The 18,770-nt window shown below is 35.9% G+C and overlaps 1 protein-coding gene across 1 annotated transcript in view; it reads left to right on the top strand.

Annotated features, from left to right (window-relative positions):
- Nucleotides 1-18,770, top strand: part of SPHKAP (SPHK1 interactor, AKAP domain containing) — a 176,812-nt gene that overhangs the window by 61,150 nt on the left and 96,892 nt on the right. Inside the window, exon 3 of the mRNA XM_063086703.1 lies at nt 3,919-4,026. Coding sequence (XP_062942773.1) covers nt 3,919-4,026 — 108 coding nt within the window. The remainder of the gene's footprint in view (nt 1-3,918; nt 4,027-18,770) is intronic.

Genomic DNA, 18,770 nt, shown 5'->3' with positions numbered 1-18,770 from the left:
TAAAGAATGAAAAGGTGTGTTCAAGAGAGAAAACCAAGAGTGCAACTCAGCGACCATCTGTGAAGGAGATTAGTACAGAAAGAGGGGCTCATCGAGAGAATGGAAGAAAAACCTTGAAGGCATTTCAGAGATCTCTCAGGCTGCCCCTCCCATCACAGGCTCAGAAGCCTAGGGAGACAATGGTTTTGGAGAATAAGACTGAGACACCCCCCTCAAACTTGCTGCCCAAGGCCACCTCAGGACGCTGCTCCCTAAACCCACACCCCAGCTGCTTGGGGAGCTCCAGCCATGGCTAAATTGTCCCCAGGTTCTGCTTGACCTGCAGTTTCAAAAGATACAAACTGGAAGCCTTGGCCGCATCCACATGGTGTTAAGTCTGAAGGCTTGCAGAATTCAAGAGCTGTGGAGTCATATCAGCCTCCACCCAGATTTCAAGGGATGTATGGAAAGAGATTTGTTGTGGGGGCTGAGACACCACAGACAGCCTTCACTAGAGCAATGCCAAGTGGAAATGTGGGGTTGGAGTTGCAGCAGAGAACCCGACCAGGGCCATGCTCAGTGGAGACGTGGGAGCAGGACAACCACCCACTCCCTAAAACTGTAGTCCTACTAAGCGTGCAATACCAGCTTGGGGGACCTGAAGCATGAGTCCAGGGAAGCCATAGGGGCAGGGTTTCCCTAAGACTTGGAGGCCCAACTTCTTCACCAGTGTGCAGAGGATGCCAAACATGAAGTCAAGGTAGATTGTTTTCCATCTTTAAGATTTAATGCCTGCCCTCCTGGGCTTCAGGCATGCTTGGGACCTGTTAACCTTCAATTTGGCTCATTTCTCCCTTTTGCAAGGGGAATTTCTGTCTTAAGCCTGTCCTACCATTGTATTTTGGAAGTAAATAATTTTCCTTGATTTCAGAGATGGGACTTTGGACTTTTGAGTTGAAACAAATTAAGACTTTGGGAATGGAATGAATATATTTGTATATGAGAAGGACATGAGTTTTGGGGGGCTAGAGGTGGAATGCTATGGATTGAATGTCCCCCCCCAAATTCATTGTAGCTTTATCCCCATTGTAACAGTGTTAAGAGGGTGGGAACTCCAACTACGGTATCTAAAAGGTGGGGCCTTTAAGAATTGATTGGATCATGAGGACCATGCTCTCATAAATGGGTTAATTCATTCATGGGTTAATGGCTCAGTAGGTTGTCACAGGAGTGGCACTGATGGCTTTATAAAGAGAGTAGGATGCACATTAAAGAGCTATTGCCATTCTCGCCATGTGATAACCTGCATTGTCACAGGATTCTGTAGGGGGTCCCTACCAAGAATAAGGCCCTCACTCCCTGGACTATAGACTTTCTAGAGTCCAAAGAAGTCTAGAAAGAAATAAATTTCATTTTTTAAAATACATTACCCAATTTTAGTTATTATGTTATAAGTGATAGAAAATGGACTAACATTCAAGACCAAATCCAAAGTCAGGCTCCAAATGACCTGGGGGAAAAAATCCGAACATGTCTGAACCTCAAGGTCTTCATCCTCAAAATGACAATTTCTGTAAAGATTCTTATTTTCGAGATAATTCTTACCTTATAGCATTGCAATGAAGATTAGATGAAGAAATAATTTTTAAAAAACAAACATTTTAGCACAATTCCCAGAACATTCTAAGCATGCAAAAATAGTAGCTGCAACTATTAATACTACAAAATGCATAACTAAAATTACACCCTAGACCAGAATAGATGCTAAAGAAAATTTGCCTTCACACCTCTGAAAAACTTTCAATCCATTAATTGCAGAAAGAAAGCGTCCAGTTTTCTATTGTCCTTTGCAGTTCCTTCCAAATACTAACCAAATATATATATTCTGAGAGGATAATCTGCCATCTGCATAGCTCAGTGTTTCACACCTGTCATCTCACCGAATACCCCCAACGATCACACCAGGTGGTTATTATTACCCCCATTTACAGGTGTGGAAACTGAGACTCAGAGTTTAAGTCAGCTCCCCAAGGTCACCCTGCTACAAATGACTAAGATAAGATTTCAACCCAGCTTGAATACTAATACCCATGCTCTTAAACCCTTTTCTATGCTGGGAATTAAAGTGAATGGCAGTGAGGAGATATGAAGTTAGAGCCATTTTTCTACTTTAAATAAAGTTAATCCAGATCAACAGTTCTCAATTTTTTTGACCTAAAACTCCTTTTGCACCCTGAAAAAAGTTCTAGGGACCTCATGAAGCTTTTGTTTATATGGGTTATTCTTATTGATGTTTGCAATATTGCAAATTAAAGCTAAGAAATATTTTTATTTATTTATTTAATTTTAAAATAACAATAACAAGTTAAAACCACAATAATTTATTTAAAAAATAATTTTAAAATAATAATAAACATGTTAACATATATAACCAATTTTTATGAAAAATATCTATGTTTTCTAAAATGAAGCAAAACCTTTTAGTGAGAAGAGTGACTTTAATGTACATGTTTGCAAATCTCCTTAATGTCTGGCTCAGTAGAAGACAGCTGGGCTTTTCTGTCTGCTTATCCTTTCAGCTTCTGGAAGACTCCGCTGAATACCCATCAGACAATGAGAGTGAAAAGGGTAAATAATGTCTTAGTATTATTAGAAAAATAATTTGACCACTGCAGCCTCTGAAAGATCTCAGGGGCCCTTAGGGGGTGCCAGCCCACACTTTAAGAACTAAAGTTTAGATAACATCTTTAAGAGAACTGAGAAGTTCCATAGCCAACATTGGTCTGCAGTAATAACCCAGGCCCATCACTGTCTTGCCTGCTCAACCACAAAGTGTCTCTTAGTACTGTTCTGGAAAAGAATGATAAAATTTGTCATTTCTTAGTAATGATAAACATTAAGCGGGGAAAATTTTATATATCACTAACCTAATACAAAAATGGTATAAGAAAATGTGTCAGAATGATATCATTTAATTCTATTCAGAGACAGAAATTAATATATTTCTATTTTTACAGAATAAGAGAAGATAACCCTTTCTTGTACAAATGAAATGTAATGTGTCATTCTATTTTAGTGACATTAACCAAATTAATTAAATCTGCTGTGTTAGTTAAGTGAAAGCAGTAATCAAATATTAGCAGACATGTACCCTAATAAAGTGGTGGATCACAGGAAAGCACTGGAAATCTTAAACAAGAGGAGAACAATTTTATACAATATTTGGATACTGTTAAGATACATTAAAAGTTGAATGATTTGGTTATTTATAAGATTGCATCTTTGAGATATGCTGGCTCCAAAATAAATTTGTTCTTCCTTGCTTTAAAATACAAGCCCCAAAACAAGGCATTTACAAATTATATTTGGTTTTGTTAATTCGTGTATTCAAATTCATTTTGCTTTACCATACTATTTCTACATAGAAAATGTTTATTTTAATGCAATTTCATTATTTCTAATAATTTTTAAGCTTAATATAATACCTTAGGTGTTCTAGAAAAATTGTACCTTATTTAACAGTGTTAGCAGAGCTGAAGAACTGAAGGATCAATATTACACCAAAAGGAAGACACTACATTTTTTTAAACTGAAAATATTCATAGTGTGAAAGAACATGAACTCTAAATGAAGATTTGATCTCCATTGTTAATTGAGCCGTACCCCAAAACAATCACTTGATTGTAAATTATGCAAAAGTTACACACATGCATCGATGTTTCCAGGTGTCAGATTTGATAGAGAAGAAACATCAGTGTATTCCTGTCAAGCTGATCCTTGGTTGAATATTTTACACATTCTAGTGGTGCTATTATCTTGCCAGTTTTTCGTAATATCATATGCTGGGAGGAAAAGAAAACACAGGTTTTTAAAAAAGAGCTGGTTGTTTAAATAGAAAGGCTTGCGGAATAAACACTGAGGTTTTCTCCATTCCCGCAGGTTCTTCGCAGCAATAGCCTGCTGGAATCAACAGACTACTGGTTGCAGAATCAGAGGACACCCTGCCAAATTGGTTTTGTGGAAGACAAATCTGAAAACTGTGCTTCTGTAAGTATACAGGATATTGTCTGATGATATCTCAGGATATTATCTTATAAGCAGGGACACAGGCATGTGTACCAGGGTTTAGGACAAAAGTTTCATAATTAATTAAATACATGGTCGAGAAAATATTCTTTTGAAAATACATAATTGGTTTATATGAACTATTAACATAGCAATGTACAGAGCTAATGTTTTTACTCCCGTAGTACTCATTTTAACAGGTAAAATAATCTGATCAATTCTCTGAGAAGAAAAAAAAAGTTCATATTTTCAAAAATGGCTGAGAAAAAGATTCAAAATAGAATTGTATAATGACAAATAAAAGCTTTCTTTTATTAAAGAAATTTAAAAATTTGAATTTAAAGTTCAACAGCTTTCTTGGATTCTCTTCAATAAATTTTATAACCCTTGCCAGTAGGTATTTTCTTACATGAATATTGTGTAAAAATATTCTACCATTCTTGTAAGTTATAGTCACTATTTGAAAACCTTTTCAACCTAAGAAATAAACAGGCATACATTTTCATGTACTGGAGCTGAGCTCTTCCTTTTCAAAGGAAGAGATGTTCTTAGAGATAAACGATATAATTCTTACAACTTAGAATGTGAGTAGATATCGTTACAAAATATGCTCCTTTCTATATGTTCTACAAAGCTATATGTTTCCTTTTGATTGAAATCAACTAGCTCTTATGGGGTCATTATTACAGAGATTGGGGGAGAGTGTTTCCAAAGAGGAGAGAAATGTAATGTAATTCTCACGACTAAATTGAGAGCATTAGCTCTGAGCTATTCCTGGAGGTAAGTTGCATGCCAGCATTTCTGTTAAAAGCAAAAAAAAAAAATGGAAGCTGAAAATGGGATGGGATGCTTTTTATATATAATGAGCAGAACTACAGAACCAGAACTGGCAGACAGAGGATGCAGAACATTTCATACCGCAGTCTCATAGCACAGAGTTAAGCCAAAGTCTCTATGCAACAGACTTAAGCCAATCTCTTTGTTTAGGTAAACGATTATGATTCTGCTACTTTCAGTTGTTTTGATTCCTTGTCCAGAAAATTAGTTGCTGGCTACGATCACTTAGGGAAAACAAAAAGGATTAGGTGGCAAGTAACTTAATAGTGATAGCTACTTTGCAAATTCAATTCTGAGATGAGATGGAAAATTCAGGGATTCGCTGATACGAATCTCTATTTACATAGCTGTAAATTGTAATAGGGAGAGAAATGGAGAGTAAAATCTGTCATTGGACACACTTTCGTCAGAGTTATCATCCAAGCAGCTCCTGTATCAGAAAGTCTCCCACTTGGGGAATGCACAAAAGTCAAGCACTAAAAATTGTGCAGTGAATGCAAAGAGGTCTTCTGAAAACGTTATGTTTTGGGTCCTGGATTGCGGGTCTACAATTAGAAATACAAACTTTTAAAGCCAAATTTAAAGATTACTATTGGATCTTCCTATGTGTAAGAAAACTCTTCCCCCATTCTTTACTAATCCCAATAAACACAAATTCGGACTTAAAACTACATGACTTACCCTCTTAATTCTTTTGTCCCGTTACGGTGTCAAATGACATCAGTGAGGTTGAGTGAACTCATCCTGTCTTTATGGTTCTACCTATTCTTCCCCAAAGTGGGAAACCTAAATACAAATAAAAGGCATATGGGAAGATTTGTTTCTTCCCAATAGTTTGTAGTAATTGAAACTGACACGAACATAAAAATTGAATCTAAAAAAGTTAAAGTAGAGTAGAATGGTGGTTACCAGGGACTGGGGTGGTGAGAAGGGCGGGAATTGAGGAGATGTTGGTCAAAGGATACAGAATTTCAGTTGCATAGGAGGAATATGTTCAAGAGATCTATTGTGCAACATGGTGACTATAGTTAGTAACAATATATTGAATTTTTCAAAAATGCTAAGAGTAGATTTTACGTGTTCAAAACACAAAATTGACTATGTGAGGTAATGAAGATGTTAATTAGCTCAATTTAGCCATTCCATAATGTGTATATATATTTCAAAACATCATGTTGTACATGATAAATATATTCAATTTTACTTGTCAATTAAAAAAATAAAATAAAACATTTAAAAAATTGTTCATGACTCTTAACCTAAAAGAAATTTTAGGATTTCTATGAAAAACTAGTCCTAATCTCTCAAAAGTATCCTGTAGTCACTTTTCTGAATCTCCAAATCCTTTCTCTTTCTGGCTTGGCTCAGATCTCTTGGGTGTGGAGCAGAAACTCAAGTGTGCAGAGTTATGCACTGCTGAGGGGAAACTTTTACTTACAGGAGAAAGAGAAATAAACTACAGGGTGGTGCACCAGGACAAGGAACTCTTGAGCAAAACAGCCACACAGAACGAGGAGCCAAAATGGCCAGAGAAGAAGTACTTAATTCCTTTTCAAAACCAATTCTTCTTATCAGCATGAAAATAAAAATAAAACTTGGGGTGGGGAAAGACAGTATATAAAATAGTTTCCTCATTAAAGTTTAATTAAAAATAGTTTCAAACAAGATCAGGTGTGTTCCGGATAGTATGGTAAGTCAGGCACAGAATAACAAATACTGCATGATCTCACACGTGGAATCTAAAAAAAAGAAAAAGTGGTTCTCATAGAAGTAAAGGGTAGAAAATGGTTCCCAGACTAGAGGCTGGGAGAGGAGGAGGTTGGGGGACAGATGTAGTGGATTAATGGGTACAAAACTATGCTACCTACTCTAAGTGAATCATTGTGCAGTATATGCATGAAATTATACACTATCCCACACAAATATGTAGAAGTAAATGTTAAAATAAATAAATGAAATAGAATGAACACTTCTAAAAAAGTCATATACTTCTGGGCTAGAAATGAGCCATTAAGAAAAAGAAAGTTTCAGAAAATCATCATAGACCCACATCTATTTACAAATAGCCACAAACAGAATTTGAGGAACCTGTAGCAAGGCAGTTCCGTATTCATTTATAATCTGTTCATAAGGCTGGAGAATCCTACTCTAAGTTACTTCTTTAACTTGTTCCTTCCTGACCAAAATTAGTAGCTGACTTTTTTATATCTAATTTTGACTGGTTTGATATTCTATTAAAACGAGCTCCAGGAATTTAGATTTGTGGTTTCCTAGAACTAAGTACCTCAGTGGTATCAATGTTTTCTGAATTCAAGATATTCACTTAAAAATATTTTTGAAGGACAAACTCAGGCTTGGAAAATATCCAGGATGTTGTGTGCATGTCTGAGTACAGCAACTTGTTCTCAGGCATCAAAAAATGAGTTTTGGTCATTTGTTCCGTATAAACTGCACTCATTTCACAGCTAGTATGAAGAGTCTTTTGAAGCAACCAGGAAAATGATAGAAACATCTAACAGGAGCTGCTAGCCTAGCTTGGAAGTCTGGCTCAGAGACCTGCTATAGCTACCTTTAATAGTTTTCCAAGAGATATCAAATACAAAACTGTGCTTTTGTTTTTCTAAATAGAATGCTCCTATCAAACTATATAATTTAATTTTCTTTCTGATTTGCCCTTCAGGGTTTCTTAAAAAAAAAAAAGAAAAAGCTTATTATTAAAAAGAAAGAAAATGAGAAGGAAGATAATAGAATTGGAAGCCAATCTCCAAAGCCCAACAGCTGACACATCTTAATAGAGGTCCTTAACGTAAGTGGTAGGAATTGGATTCTTCAGTACCCTTGACTTTTTTAAAATTAAAAATTAAATTAGTTCTATTTAGTCCTCTGTTGCTTTTTGCTGTTTACTAGAATTTAATATTTGAATTTTCAGGAACCATCTTTTGCTTTAATGTTTCATTAACATTACCTTAACCATTTATATTATTTCTATTCAGAGTTACTGTCAGGCTCTTTCCTTATGGATCATTTTAAGACTCCCAGCTATCACCCTTCAAACAAATTGTACCCTCTTTCTAGCATGCCCTTTAATTCACAAATCATGCTATTAAAAATGTATTTGCCTTAAATTTGTAAGTAAGTAAACCGAGCTCTCAAGAAGTCTTCAACATTCCACACATACTATTCCAAAACTAAGATGTTTGACAGATGTTCTGTGTGTCTCACATGCTAATGCAACCCAGTGGCGATGACGACAAAATGACATTTTATATTATTTTTCCAATTATATCTATAGCCTGTCTATTCTGAAATCTAAAAAAAAAAAAAAAAAAGTTAAGAGATGAATATCTCACTTGATAAGTTGTTCTATGGAAGAATCTAGAGTCTTATGATCAAGGCAATATGTGATTATAGAACTGTGAAGGACATATTAAACTGTCTAGTCCAGATATTTACCAAGTGTTCAATCAGCCTTCAATGCTTTTTTTTTAATTAAAAAATCAAGCTTGGAACTTATTTGATTCTTTAATTTTAGACTCCCAGAAAAATTGCAAGAAAAGTGCAAAGAATTCCTAGACAAATTTAACATTTTACTATATTTGCCTTATCCTTCTCTGTGTGTATGTTTGTGTTTGTGTGTAAATATACATATATGAGTTTTTTGAAATTTTTTGGGAAGAAATTGCAGACCTGAAGCCCATGTATCCCTACGTACTTCAGTGTGGAACAAAAATATGTAAAACGAGGACTGAACCCAGACCTGCAGAAATCCTTTGAGGCTTACTTAGTTCAGTACCCATTGCACAATGATTTTCTTTAAATATTTATTCAACAGTTTTTAAAGAGAAACTAAATGCTGCCTGGAGAAAAGTTTAAAAATATTAAATGCTAGTGGCAGAAGTCAGCCAGGCTCAAAGCAAAATAAAAGCTCCATATTTAAGTGGACCCACTCACTTTAGGAAGTTACTTGAGCAAGTAGCCTCTTGGGGAGTTGGAGGTGAGAGAGAGTTCTAAGGCCCCGCCGCTAGGGGCTTATTCCTGCCAACTTCATCCTGTACTGCTCTCCAAAAAAAGATGTTCTGATAAGTTCTATTTCTTTCACCAAAACATATTCCCAGAGGTTTTAATGCCCGTCCCCGTTAGGGGCTCCAGAAAGAATCTACTTTGGAGGCTTGCTTTTTAATCCAGCTGTAGACAAAACAGAGCAAGGCTGTGCTGAGTGAAGTAGAGCGGGATGCCTATAACCTGTCTGTTTGTCCTCACCTCATCCTGTGCAGTGGCTCCTGAGCTGATGAATCAGAAAGGTCACTATTGGGAAGCAGGACACAAAGGGATTGTAGAGGAAAGAGTCACCCATTAAAGCCATTAAAGTCACCCATTGTCTAGTTAGACAGCTCTATATCCATGAAGGTCATGGGTAAGAAACATAAACCTGAAAGTGATAAATAGAACTGAGAAGGAGCTTTTAATAAATGATTATTCTGAGAGCTCCCAACTAAAGTAGGACTCAGTACCAGAGTGGTCAGCGACCCCACACAAATGGGAAATAAAAGGAACCTGGCCATGGGGTGTTCACAGTGCGCCTTTCACAGGATACTTCTTTAACCTGGCAGACAACCCAATGATCAGTTGTATGACCTGCAACCTCACTCAGGAAACTTGTTTATACTGGCAGACAGCTTTGTGGCTCTTGTCTGACCCACGTCCAGTTTATGCCTGCCTGACCATCACTCTGATGCTGGGAACCTGACCTTGTGTTCTCCCTGGTTCCCAAGGAAAGCCTGGCCTGGGGCAGTCCCTGGTTTTTCAGATGGAAGAAACAAATTCAATACGTCACCACATTAGGAAACAAGTTCAAAGATTTATTACTTATAGATCCTGGACAGGGAGGGTGCATTGAGTTGGGAGGATAATTCTTTGTCCCGGGACCATTGGAGGCAGGAAGGAAGAGTTAGGTGGACAGAAAGCATGTGACAACTAGCAGTATGTATAAGGGATTAATGGGTGGGTCACTTTAAGTGTGAAGGCAAATGCCTGAATGGTCCCATTAAAGAAAGTGGAGGGAAAGTGGGGAGCTCAGTCTGCTAAGCAAGAAAGATGGCTCTAAGTTCTCATCTCTGGCCACCAGTTTGACCCATTTGGATATATGCAGAACCAGAAACAGTGTAGAGGGTAACCGAGCCCTGCTTCTGCTATGAGAAAGTTATAACTGTATTCAAAATGGATGTCAAGGCAACATAAAATTATAAGAACTCACTACAATAATTTGAAGGCTACATCTAAAGTGCATGTACTAAATAATGCAGTGCTAATTCATAGTACATGAGTAGTAGGAGTATGTTAATACTATACTATATATAGTATAGGCCTTAGACCCAGTCTGTATATTTATCAATGTCTTGGATTCTAAAACTATTAAAGAAAAAGTTTTCACAAGTTTATTTTCATTGAAAATTTAGTCCAAATTCTACCTCAAATGTTGTAGGTAAAATTCTACTTTATAAAAATTAAGATCATTGATTTTTTTTTTTCTTTTTACTGGCTCATGAAATTACAATGTACATCTAAGCATTAGGTAAGCAAAGAGAGATTTTCAATAATTTATAATATAACAAGGAATTCAAAGAGAAATATAGGTGTTTATGTGACTATTTAAGCTTTATGCAATGGAAACACCAATTTTAAAATGTCTACACTCCAGAAACAATGTAAACTAGATGAAAAGCCAACTGAAAACTGTGTTAAAAAATATATAAGCAATATATCTGATAAACTCAGGGTATTGATCTCAATGCATAAACAGTTTCCACAATTCAATGTGAAAAATTAAAATTCTAACAGCAAAATTGGCAAAAGCCAAATGTAAAAAATTCAGAAAATAAAAAATACAAGTGTTATTATACACAGGAGTAAAAATCATCTTCTCTAGTAATCAAAGAGATGCAACTGTAACTATTATACAATTTATTCTGAATTAATTGCTCAATGTTTTTGAAATTATTACACCCAATGTTGATGTAAGTGCAATAAAGAGGTCACTCTGAACAACTGATCTTGGGACTGTAAGTTGATAAAAGAAGATAATTTTGTAATATGTCCTATCCAAAACATTTAGGATGTTCATTCCTTTTGATCTATCTCTTGAAATAAATTCTAAAAAAATGACCACAGTTACGTGCAGGCTGGTGTAAAACATGGTTAATGCACAAAGCAATCCTTCTAAGGCAACACAGTGGACTGTTTCAGAACATGGGTTCTGGAGTCATATATCTGTAGTTTGAACACAGTTCCTTTTCTTCTAGTTATGTAGTTTTTTTTTTTTTTTTTTGGCTAAAAGGAAAATTTATTTAATGCAAATGCATACATTAATAAAAAGAAAGATCTCAAATCAACAATCACCTTTGCACCTTAAGGAACTAGAAAATGAAGAACAAACTAAGCCTATTCTTAGCAAAGGAAGTAAAAAATAAAAATTAAAGCATAGATTAAAAAAATTGAAAATAGGAAAAAATAGAAAAAAAATTAAACCAAAAGTTGGTACTTTAACAGGATCCACAAAATTAACCAAATTTTACCTAGATAGACTAAAAAAGCAAGGGAGAAGACTCACATAACTAAAATCAGAAATGAAAGAGGGGTCATTACAACCAAGTTTGCAGAAATCAAACAGGTTTTAAGAGAATACCATGAATGATTGTTCGTCAACAAATTAGATCATCTAGATTAAATGAATAAATTCCTAGAAACATGCCACCTACCAAGACTGAGTTAAGAAAAGAACAGAGTTTGAACAGAACTATTGCTAGTAAAATGCCAATTACTCAAAATTTTTTTTTCACATTTTAAAAATCAATAATAATTCCTTAATATAGTCAAACATTAAACATGTTTAAATTTCTCCAATTCTCTCCCCCTCCCTCTTTATTTCTCACAATTGATTTGTTTACATCAGGATCCAAACAAGTTCTGCTTGCTGTATTGGTTGCTCTGTCAGCTGTCTCTTAAGTTTCTTTTAATGTATAGATTCCCCCTTCATCTAATATTTTCCCTTAACCCCACAGAGTTTCCCAAGGTCTGGATTTGCTGGCTCCATCCCTGTAGTGTCCTTTAACATGTTCCACCACCCCTTGCATTTCCTGATGATTGGTTGCTGGATCTTGGGTCTTGGTCTCACTCAGGTTAGATCTGGCTTCAGAGGTGTACGTTCTTACTGCAGGAGGCCCGCTATGTCTGATCACCTCTTGTAATGACAGCAATCATTGATGATCGTTTGGTGAATCCATTATTTCAATAGGATTTGCAAAAATACCATATTGTAATGACTTTATTTCTTATTTATTTATTAGCTGGGATACTTCACTAGAAAGAACAGTTCCCACCTTGTACCCTGAGGAACAATTCATATGGGAAAGGCAGGATAAATGCTTGACTCTTCCCTTTTACTAGTTTTAGAAAAATGAATTGTTTCCCTGTCATCTTCCAAAGAGACTGAGAGTTTGTTTGCTTTTTTTTTTCATTGTCATTATGTGTTTTTTGGGGGTGGTAAGCTTTAGTTTCTCTTTCTCATATGCTTTTTTGTTTTACCAGTGGGGTTCTTTTTCTTTCTTCTGTATTTGTGGTAGTGATTATCATTTTTCAAAAACCAAATGAGGGACTTCCTTAAGGATTTCTTACAGAGCTGGTCATGTGGTGGTGAACTCCCACAGTTTTTGTTTGTCTGCAAAATACACTATTTTTCTGAAGGATAGACTTTCTGGGAATAGTATTCTTGGTTGGCAGTATTTTTTCTCTTTTAATATTTTGAACATGTCATCCCATTTTTTTTCTGGCCTATAGAGTTTCTGTTGAGAAGTCTGCTGTTAATCTGATAGGGGTTCCTTTATAGGTGACTTGACACTTGTCTCTTGTTTCTCTTAAGATTCTCTCTTTGTATTTGAGCTTTGCTAGTTTGACTACAATGGGCCTCAGAGAGGATTTTGGGGTTGAATCTGTTTGGGGACCTTTGAGCCTCCTAGATGTGAAGGTCTGTGTCTCTTCCTATACCTGCAAAGATTTCTCTTATTATTTCATTGAATAGCTTTTCCATGCTTTTTCCCTTTCTCCTCCCCTTCTTGAACACCCTTGATTCAAATGTTTGTGCACTTAAGGTTGTCTGATAGCTCTCTTAGATTTTCTTCATTTTTAAAAAGTTATTTTTTTCTTCTTTTCTGCCTGGGTTATTTCAAAAAAATTGTCTTCAAGATCAGAAATTCCTTCTTATGCTCATTTTAACCTGCTGCTTAAGCTATTGGTTGTGTTTTTTATTTCATTGAGTGAATCTTTCAGTTCCATGAGTTCTGCTGCATTCTTTTTAAAGTTATTAATCTCTTTGTAAATTTCCTACTTCATATCCTGGATTTTTTTTCTCATTTCATTAAGTCATCTAACTGAGTCTTCTTGTATCTCAGTGAGTGTCCTTAAGATTGTTGCTTGGAATTCCTTTTTGGCCATTTCAAGATTTTCCTGCTCTACAGGGTCTAGTATTTGAGGGTTACTGTATTTTTTTGGTGGTGTCATATTTTTTTGGATTTTCGTATTCCTAGTATTTCTACCTTAATGTCTAGTCATCTGCTAGAGAAGTTGCTTCTTCTGTTATGCTGGAGTGAGCTTTGAGGAGAGAGACGCCCTCTTCTTTTTCTGGTCTCTCCTTGTGTCAATGCAGTGGAGTGTCCGGCATTCTGGCAGGCTACCTGCACATTAGTTGTGGCAGTTGCTGTGGCATTGAGCTGCTTTTGCAGCAGCTGTGGCTGTGGTGGTTGCTGTGATGGGCAACCCACATGGAAGTGGTGTTTTTAGCATGCTCCTTACCTGCTTCTGGGTGGGGGATGCAGCCCTCAGCTCCTGCCTAGGACCCCTCTACCTATGTAATCTTGAGCAAGTTATTTAGTTTCTCTGTGCCTCATTTTCCTCATCTGCAAAATAGTATTTACTTCATAGGTTGTAAGGATTAAATGTGTTAATACTTGTTAAATGCTAGAACAGTGCCTGCACATGATTAGCACCATGTAAGTATTCAGAAAAAATTAACATCATATAATGGTAAGACTTAGAAAGAACTTACATGCCTCACAGTATAAGAATGGTTAAATAAAATTTGGATATCTATGAAGACTTATTCATCCTTTATAAAGCAGGTTTGCAAAAACTATTTAAGTATAATGTAACTGCATATAAAAAGTAGGCTACAAAATTGTACATATATATTAAGAAGGACATATGTATTAAAGGATTGAGTGAAGGAAAGAGAAAAATTAAGAATAGCTCCAATGATTTTGCTGTGAACTCCTAAGTGGATGGAAGTGTCATTTAGCATGAAGGAGAAGACTAAGAGAGGGAAGAATGGGTTGGAAGTGGGAAGTTGGAGATGATGCTGGATGTCCTTTAGTCATCAGAGTGAAGAAGTCAATTACGTAGTTGTGTGTATAGGTTGGAGTTGTTGCCAAGATTGTGGCAAGAGATAGATATCTGAGAGTCTTCAGGGTGACCCTCGGAGAGTAGAACCCAGCCAACCAGGGAGAGTGTGTAGACAGAGAAAGAGACTTGTACTGAGCTCTGGGGTACTCTTATAATAAGTGCTCAGTCAGTGATCCCCATGATCCGGGTCCCCAAACAGTAAGAGATTATTATTTTAGCATGTAAGCCTGTGTTTCAAATATATAATGAAGTATTTTATGTATTTTGACATTTCTGCCATTAAAAATACAGCCAGATGAATAGATCTGAGTGTGGTTTTAGAACCTGGGTGTTTATATCATTTCTGAACTATTTTTTAAATTTATTTTGACAGAATAATACATTATTAAAATAGCTCAGAATAGCTTTGAGTTTCTAATTTTATACAATTCCTGCTGTTATAGCAATTTTCCTCTAGGCAGAAAGCCTATCAATTGAGAAAAATCAACAATGTTTCTCATTAAAATACTTTTAAACTTCAAGGATATTGACTACATAATTTTCCATTACTTTTTAGCAGAATTATTTGTTTGATTAACATGTCTTTCTTAATCAGCTCTTCCAAATTCCTAGGAAAACTAGTTAGAAGTAACAGCTGATATTTTTGTTTGGTTGGTTTTTTACAACTTAAATTCTCAAGGCAAAAATAAATAAATAAATAGAAGAAGAAATAGAAAGGTGGACCTGGTTAATAACCTTAGGATTTTTGTTTTCTAGCTTGGAATCTCTGGAGTATTACTTCTCACTTTCATAAAAATGAGACAAGCTCACCCTGGAGGTTTATTAGGAAATGAAAAAGTGCTAAAAGCAGAAGCAGAATTTCTGCTCTTTCATACTGGATATTACACTTTTTTATAGACCAGAGACAGTTCTCACTTTATATTCTAGACAGCACCAGGCACACTGTATTGTCCATAGCATCTGTAGGTGGAATTTAATTGGATATATTAATTTAATTATGTGTGTGTGTGTGTATACATACATACATATACATATATATACATATATATATACATATACATATATATGTTGAAACTGTTTTTCTTGTAATTATACAAATGTATCTAATGAAAGCCCAACCAAGAAAGAATGATCCAAAAGATAAAAAATAAATCCAGTAGGTATATTTGCACCTAAGCATTCAATTCAAGACCCTCTCTATTGGCCTGGTCCACACTTTGCCTCCTGATCAGCCCACTCTCCCTGTCACCACCCTTTCCTCAGTTTCATTACAATAATTGCCATTCTTCAAACATTGATGCTCCTTTGCCCGTAGTGTTTCCTTAGCCTAGATGATCTTGTTACCCACTTGCTGCCTCATAAATTCTTACTGACTTTTTCAGTCCACCTATGTTTATGCAAAAGCATTACTTTTAAAACTTTTAAGTATTTCTCATTCAGGACAATTCAGGGAGAAAAATATCACATTCTTTATTTTAGATTAATTCCTGCAAAAATTTGCTGTAATTTCCTGCATTTCTTACTTAATTTGGAACTGACAGCTGGTTTCTCAATTACTTCAGTATCATGTTCCTTCAAAACTGCTTTGTCATAAAAGAGAACAAATGGTTATCATTCTAAGTAGAAGTACTATTCACCACTGCATGCTTATATTCCTGTACACACTTCTCCATTCTTATAAATACTACGTTTCTCCAACTTCCCTTTAAAATAACAAATAACAAAACAAAAAACACTTTCCTTGACCTTCACCCCCACCCCGTTAAACCACCCATCCTATGTCCATTATTTTTTATTTTTTATTTTTTTTGATTACCAAACTAAAAAAATCAATATCAATTATACTGTCCCTACTATCTGGCTTACGTTTCTTACCATTTTGCTAAAATTGCTCTTATTAGTGTCACCAAATCCACTGACAGTTCTCTGCTGGTTACGTTACATAGCTCTTGGTAGAACCAACTGAACTCACACCCCCACCCAGCTTCTAAAAACTAGCTATTTTCCTCATAGCTTCAAGAACACTATTATCTCCTCTAATTTTTCTCCTACCTCTGGGATTATTACATTTGTCTTCATTTTGGATTTCTGCTCCCCCCACCTGGTACTTTAATGTGGTTCTCCCCAAAAGTCTGTACAAAACCTGGTTTCTTCTTGCTCTCACTCGGCCATTTCGCCCGTATCTCCTGGCTCCAGCCACATCTACATGCTAATGACCACCATCTGTAGACTGTAGACTTACTTCCAAGTGCCTGTGAGATACACCCACCTGAACATCTCAAAAATACCCCAAATTCAACATGACTAAAAGGTCAATGTCCAAAAATATTTCTCCTCCCAAATTTTCCATTTCTATTGATAGTTTTGTAATCTGCACATTTTCCCAAGCTTTAATCTTTAGAATCACACTTGTTTCTCTCTCTCACTTCATCTCAAATTGGTTATCAAAGCTGTTTTTTCAATTTTGTCTGTGGCTTTTCGGCCCCACTGTCATGATTTTATAGCCTAAAGCCCTGCATATTTCTTCTAAATATTTAATATATAAAATCAAAAGCAAACAAACACAAAAAGAAAAGCAAAAAAGACTCTAGGAACCTTGAAAAGCCACTGTTATCTTTTTCTCCTGCAATCTTCTGCAGTACCTAATTCCTATATTTATTTTAAGGTTCCAATGGTATGAATAATTACATTCCTAGTTCCCCACTGCCACCCCCAGCATCACATAATTCCTCCAGGTTCTGCTGAGTCAGTTCAGTATCTAATTCAAGACCATGGCTCTTGTTTTAATTGAGCTGGATATTAATTCCAAAGAAGCTGATTCACCATCTTTGTTCTGATTTTTAGAGTGCCATGCAAAATGCCAGGTCAATAAAAAAACATTTTGACATTGGCGCACTTTGACATTGAAAACACACTCACGATATTCATTTGCCAGAGCCTACTGGTAGCAACAAAATGAAATAACAACTGGTGAATGCATTTATGCCATATGCTAAACAAGCAGAATGTACAAGTGTTCTCCTACTCTGCCAAACTCAGTGACTGAGTTTCCGTTCGTGAAATTGCAGAACGCAAGAGCTGTAATAAAACAAAGAAGATATAGTGCCCGTTCCATTCATTTTTCAAGCGGGAAAACAAAATAGTGATGAAGAGAAGAGATTTCTCAAGGCTACAGCATAAATCAGTAGCAAAGCCAGGTCTGAAGTCCAAATCCATTAGCTCTTAGTGCAGTGAGGATGGCACTTTTTCAACGCTCTGGTAGGTACCTCCCTCCCCCAACCAACTATTTTAATAATTTTATGAAAGGGTCATAACAGGTGCAATTTTTTTTTATTATAGGATTATCATGTTTATTTGAGGCTTCAAAGATTTGCCTTACTAACCCATGCTGAAGATGCAAAATTAGTATTACTGAAAAGTTCCTAGATATTTATTTAGCTTTTTGGTTGTTTCTAATAAAGTCAAGATTGTCACACGTTTGTGTATGAATTACTCTCAGATCATACCTAGTTATATTGTCCACAGGTATAAATGTCATTAAGATCTGATATGTATGTTCCACCAAACCAAAGCAACATTGTCCTCAGTCATCTGAAGAGTCTGTACTCACACTTAATCATCCAGCTGGGATTTATCAGGTATTAATGATGTGCAAACTACTACGCTAGAATATCTGAGGGGTATGAAAATATGGGAAAAATGGATCTCTGCATCTTAAGAAACTCAAAGTTACATTCAAATGACTTTGGCACAGTGTAGAAGGTTGTGGGTAGGAAGAGGATAAAAATTCATGTTAGGCATGGAAGGTGAAAAGAGATTAAGTCTGAGTTGGTTACAATAAGAAAATTTTTAAAAATTATGACTGTAGTTGAAACTGGTCTCATAAAGCGTGTAGGGTTTAGATACATGGAGATGTTCAGAGAAGATAAAACCAGGCAGGAGGAATACTTCGAACAAAGTTCCAAGTGTAAAAAACATGGAGTAAATGCATAGAATAGTGTTGGAGGGAAGTTAGTATGAATAGAAATGAATAGGTGGAAATACCACTGGAAAGGCAGGTTGAGATTGTCTGATAATGATGTTCTCTACCAAACAGTAATAAGCACAAATGAATCCTCCCCCTTGTGGTCCATGTTGGTCCCCAACTTACCCTCCTACCGAACATTCACGCAACAGAAATTGCTGGTTTAATAATATGAGGCTCTTTGTGGTAAATTTAAACATAACTTTGAGACTCTGTTACCAAATATATTTGGTATTTTTACCTATTCCTTTAGACCAGCCTCGCCCTGTTGCCACAAAAATGCGTCCCCTAGATTAAAAATGTCATGAAACGTAACAAAATGAGAAAATTAAGGAAAAGAGCAAACAAAAGTAATGGGAAATTAAGAATAAGGCTCTATTTTAAAGTCAGGAACATAGTTGGATGGTTGGTGTGC

The sequence above is a fragment of the Cynocephalus volans genome, chromosome 1, assembly GCF_027409185.1.
Source record: "Cynocephalus volans isolate mCynVol1 chromosome 1, mCynVol1.pri, whole genome shotgun sequence".
Lineage (NCBI taxonomy): Eukaryota > Metazoa > Chordata > Mammalia > Dermoptera > Cynocephalidae > Cynocephalus > Cynocephalus volans.
The sequence above is the reverse complement of the archived record's forward strand: the minus strand, read 5'-3'. Positions and strand labels throughout refer to the sequence as shown.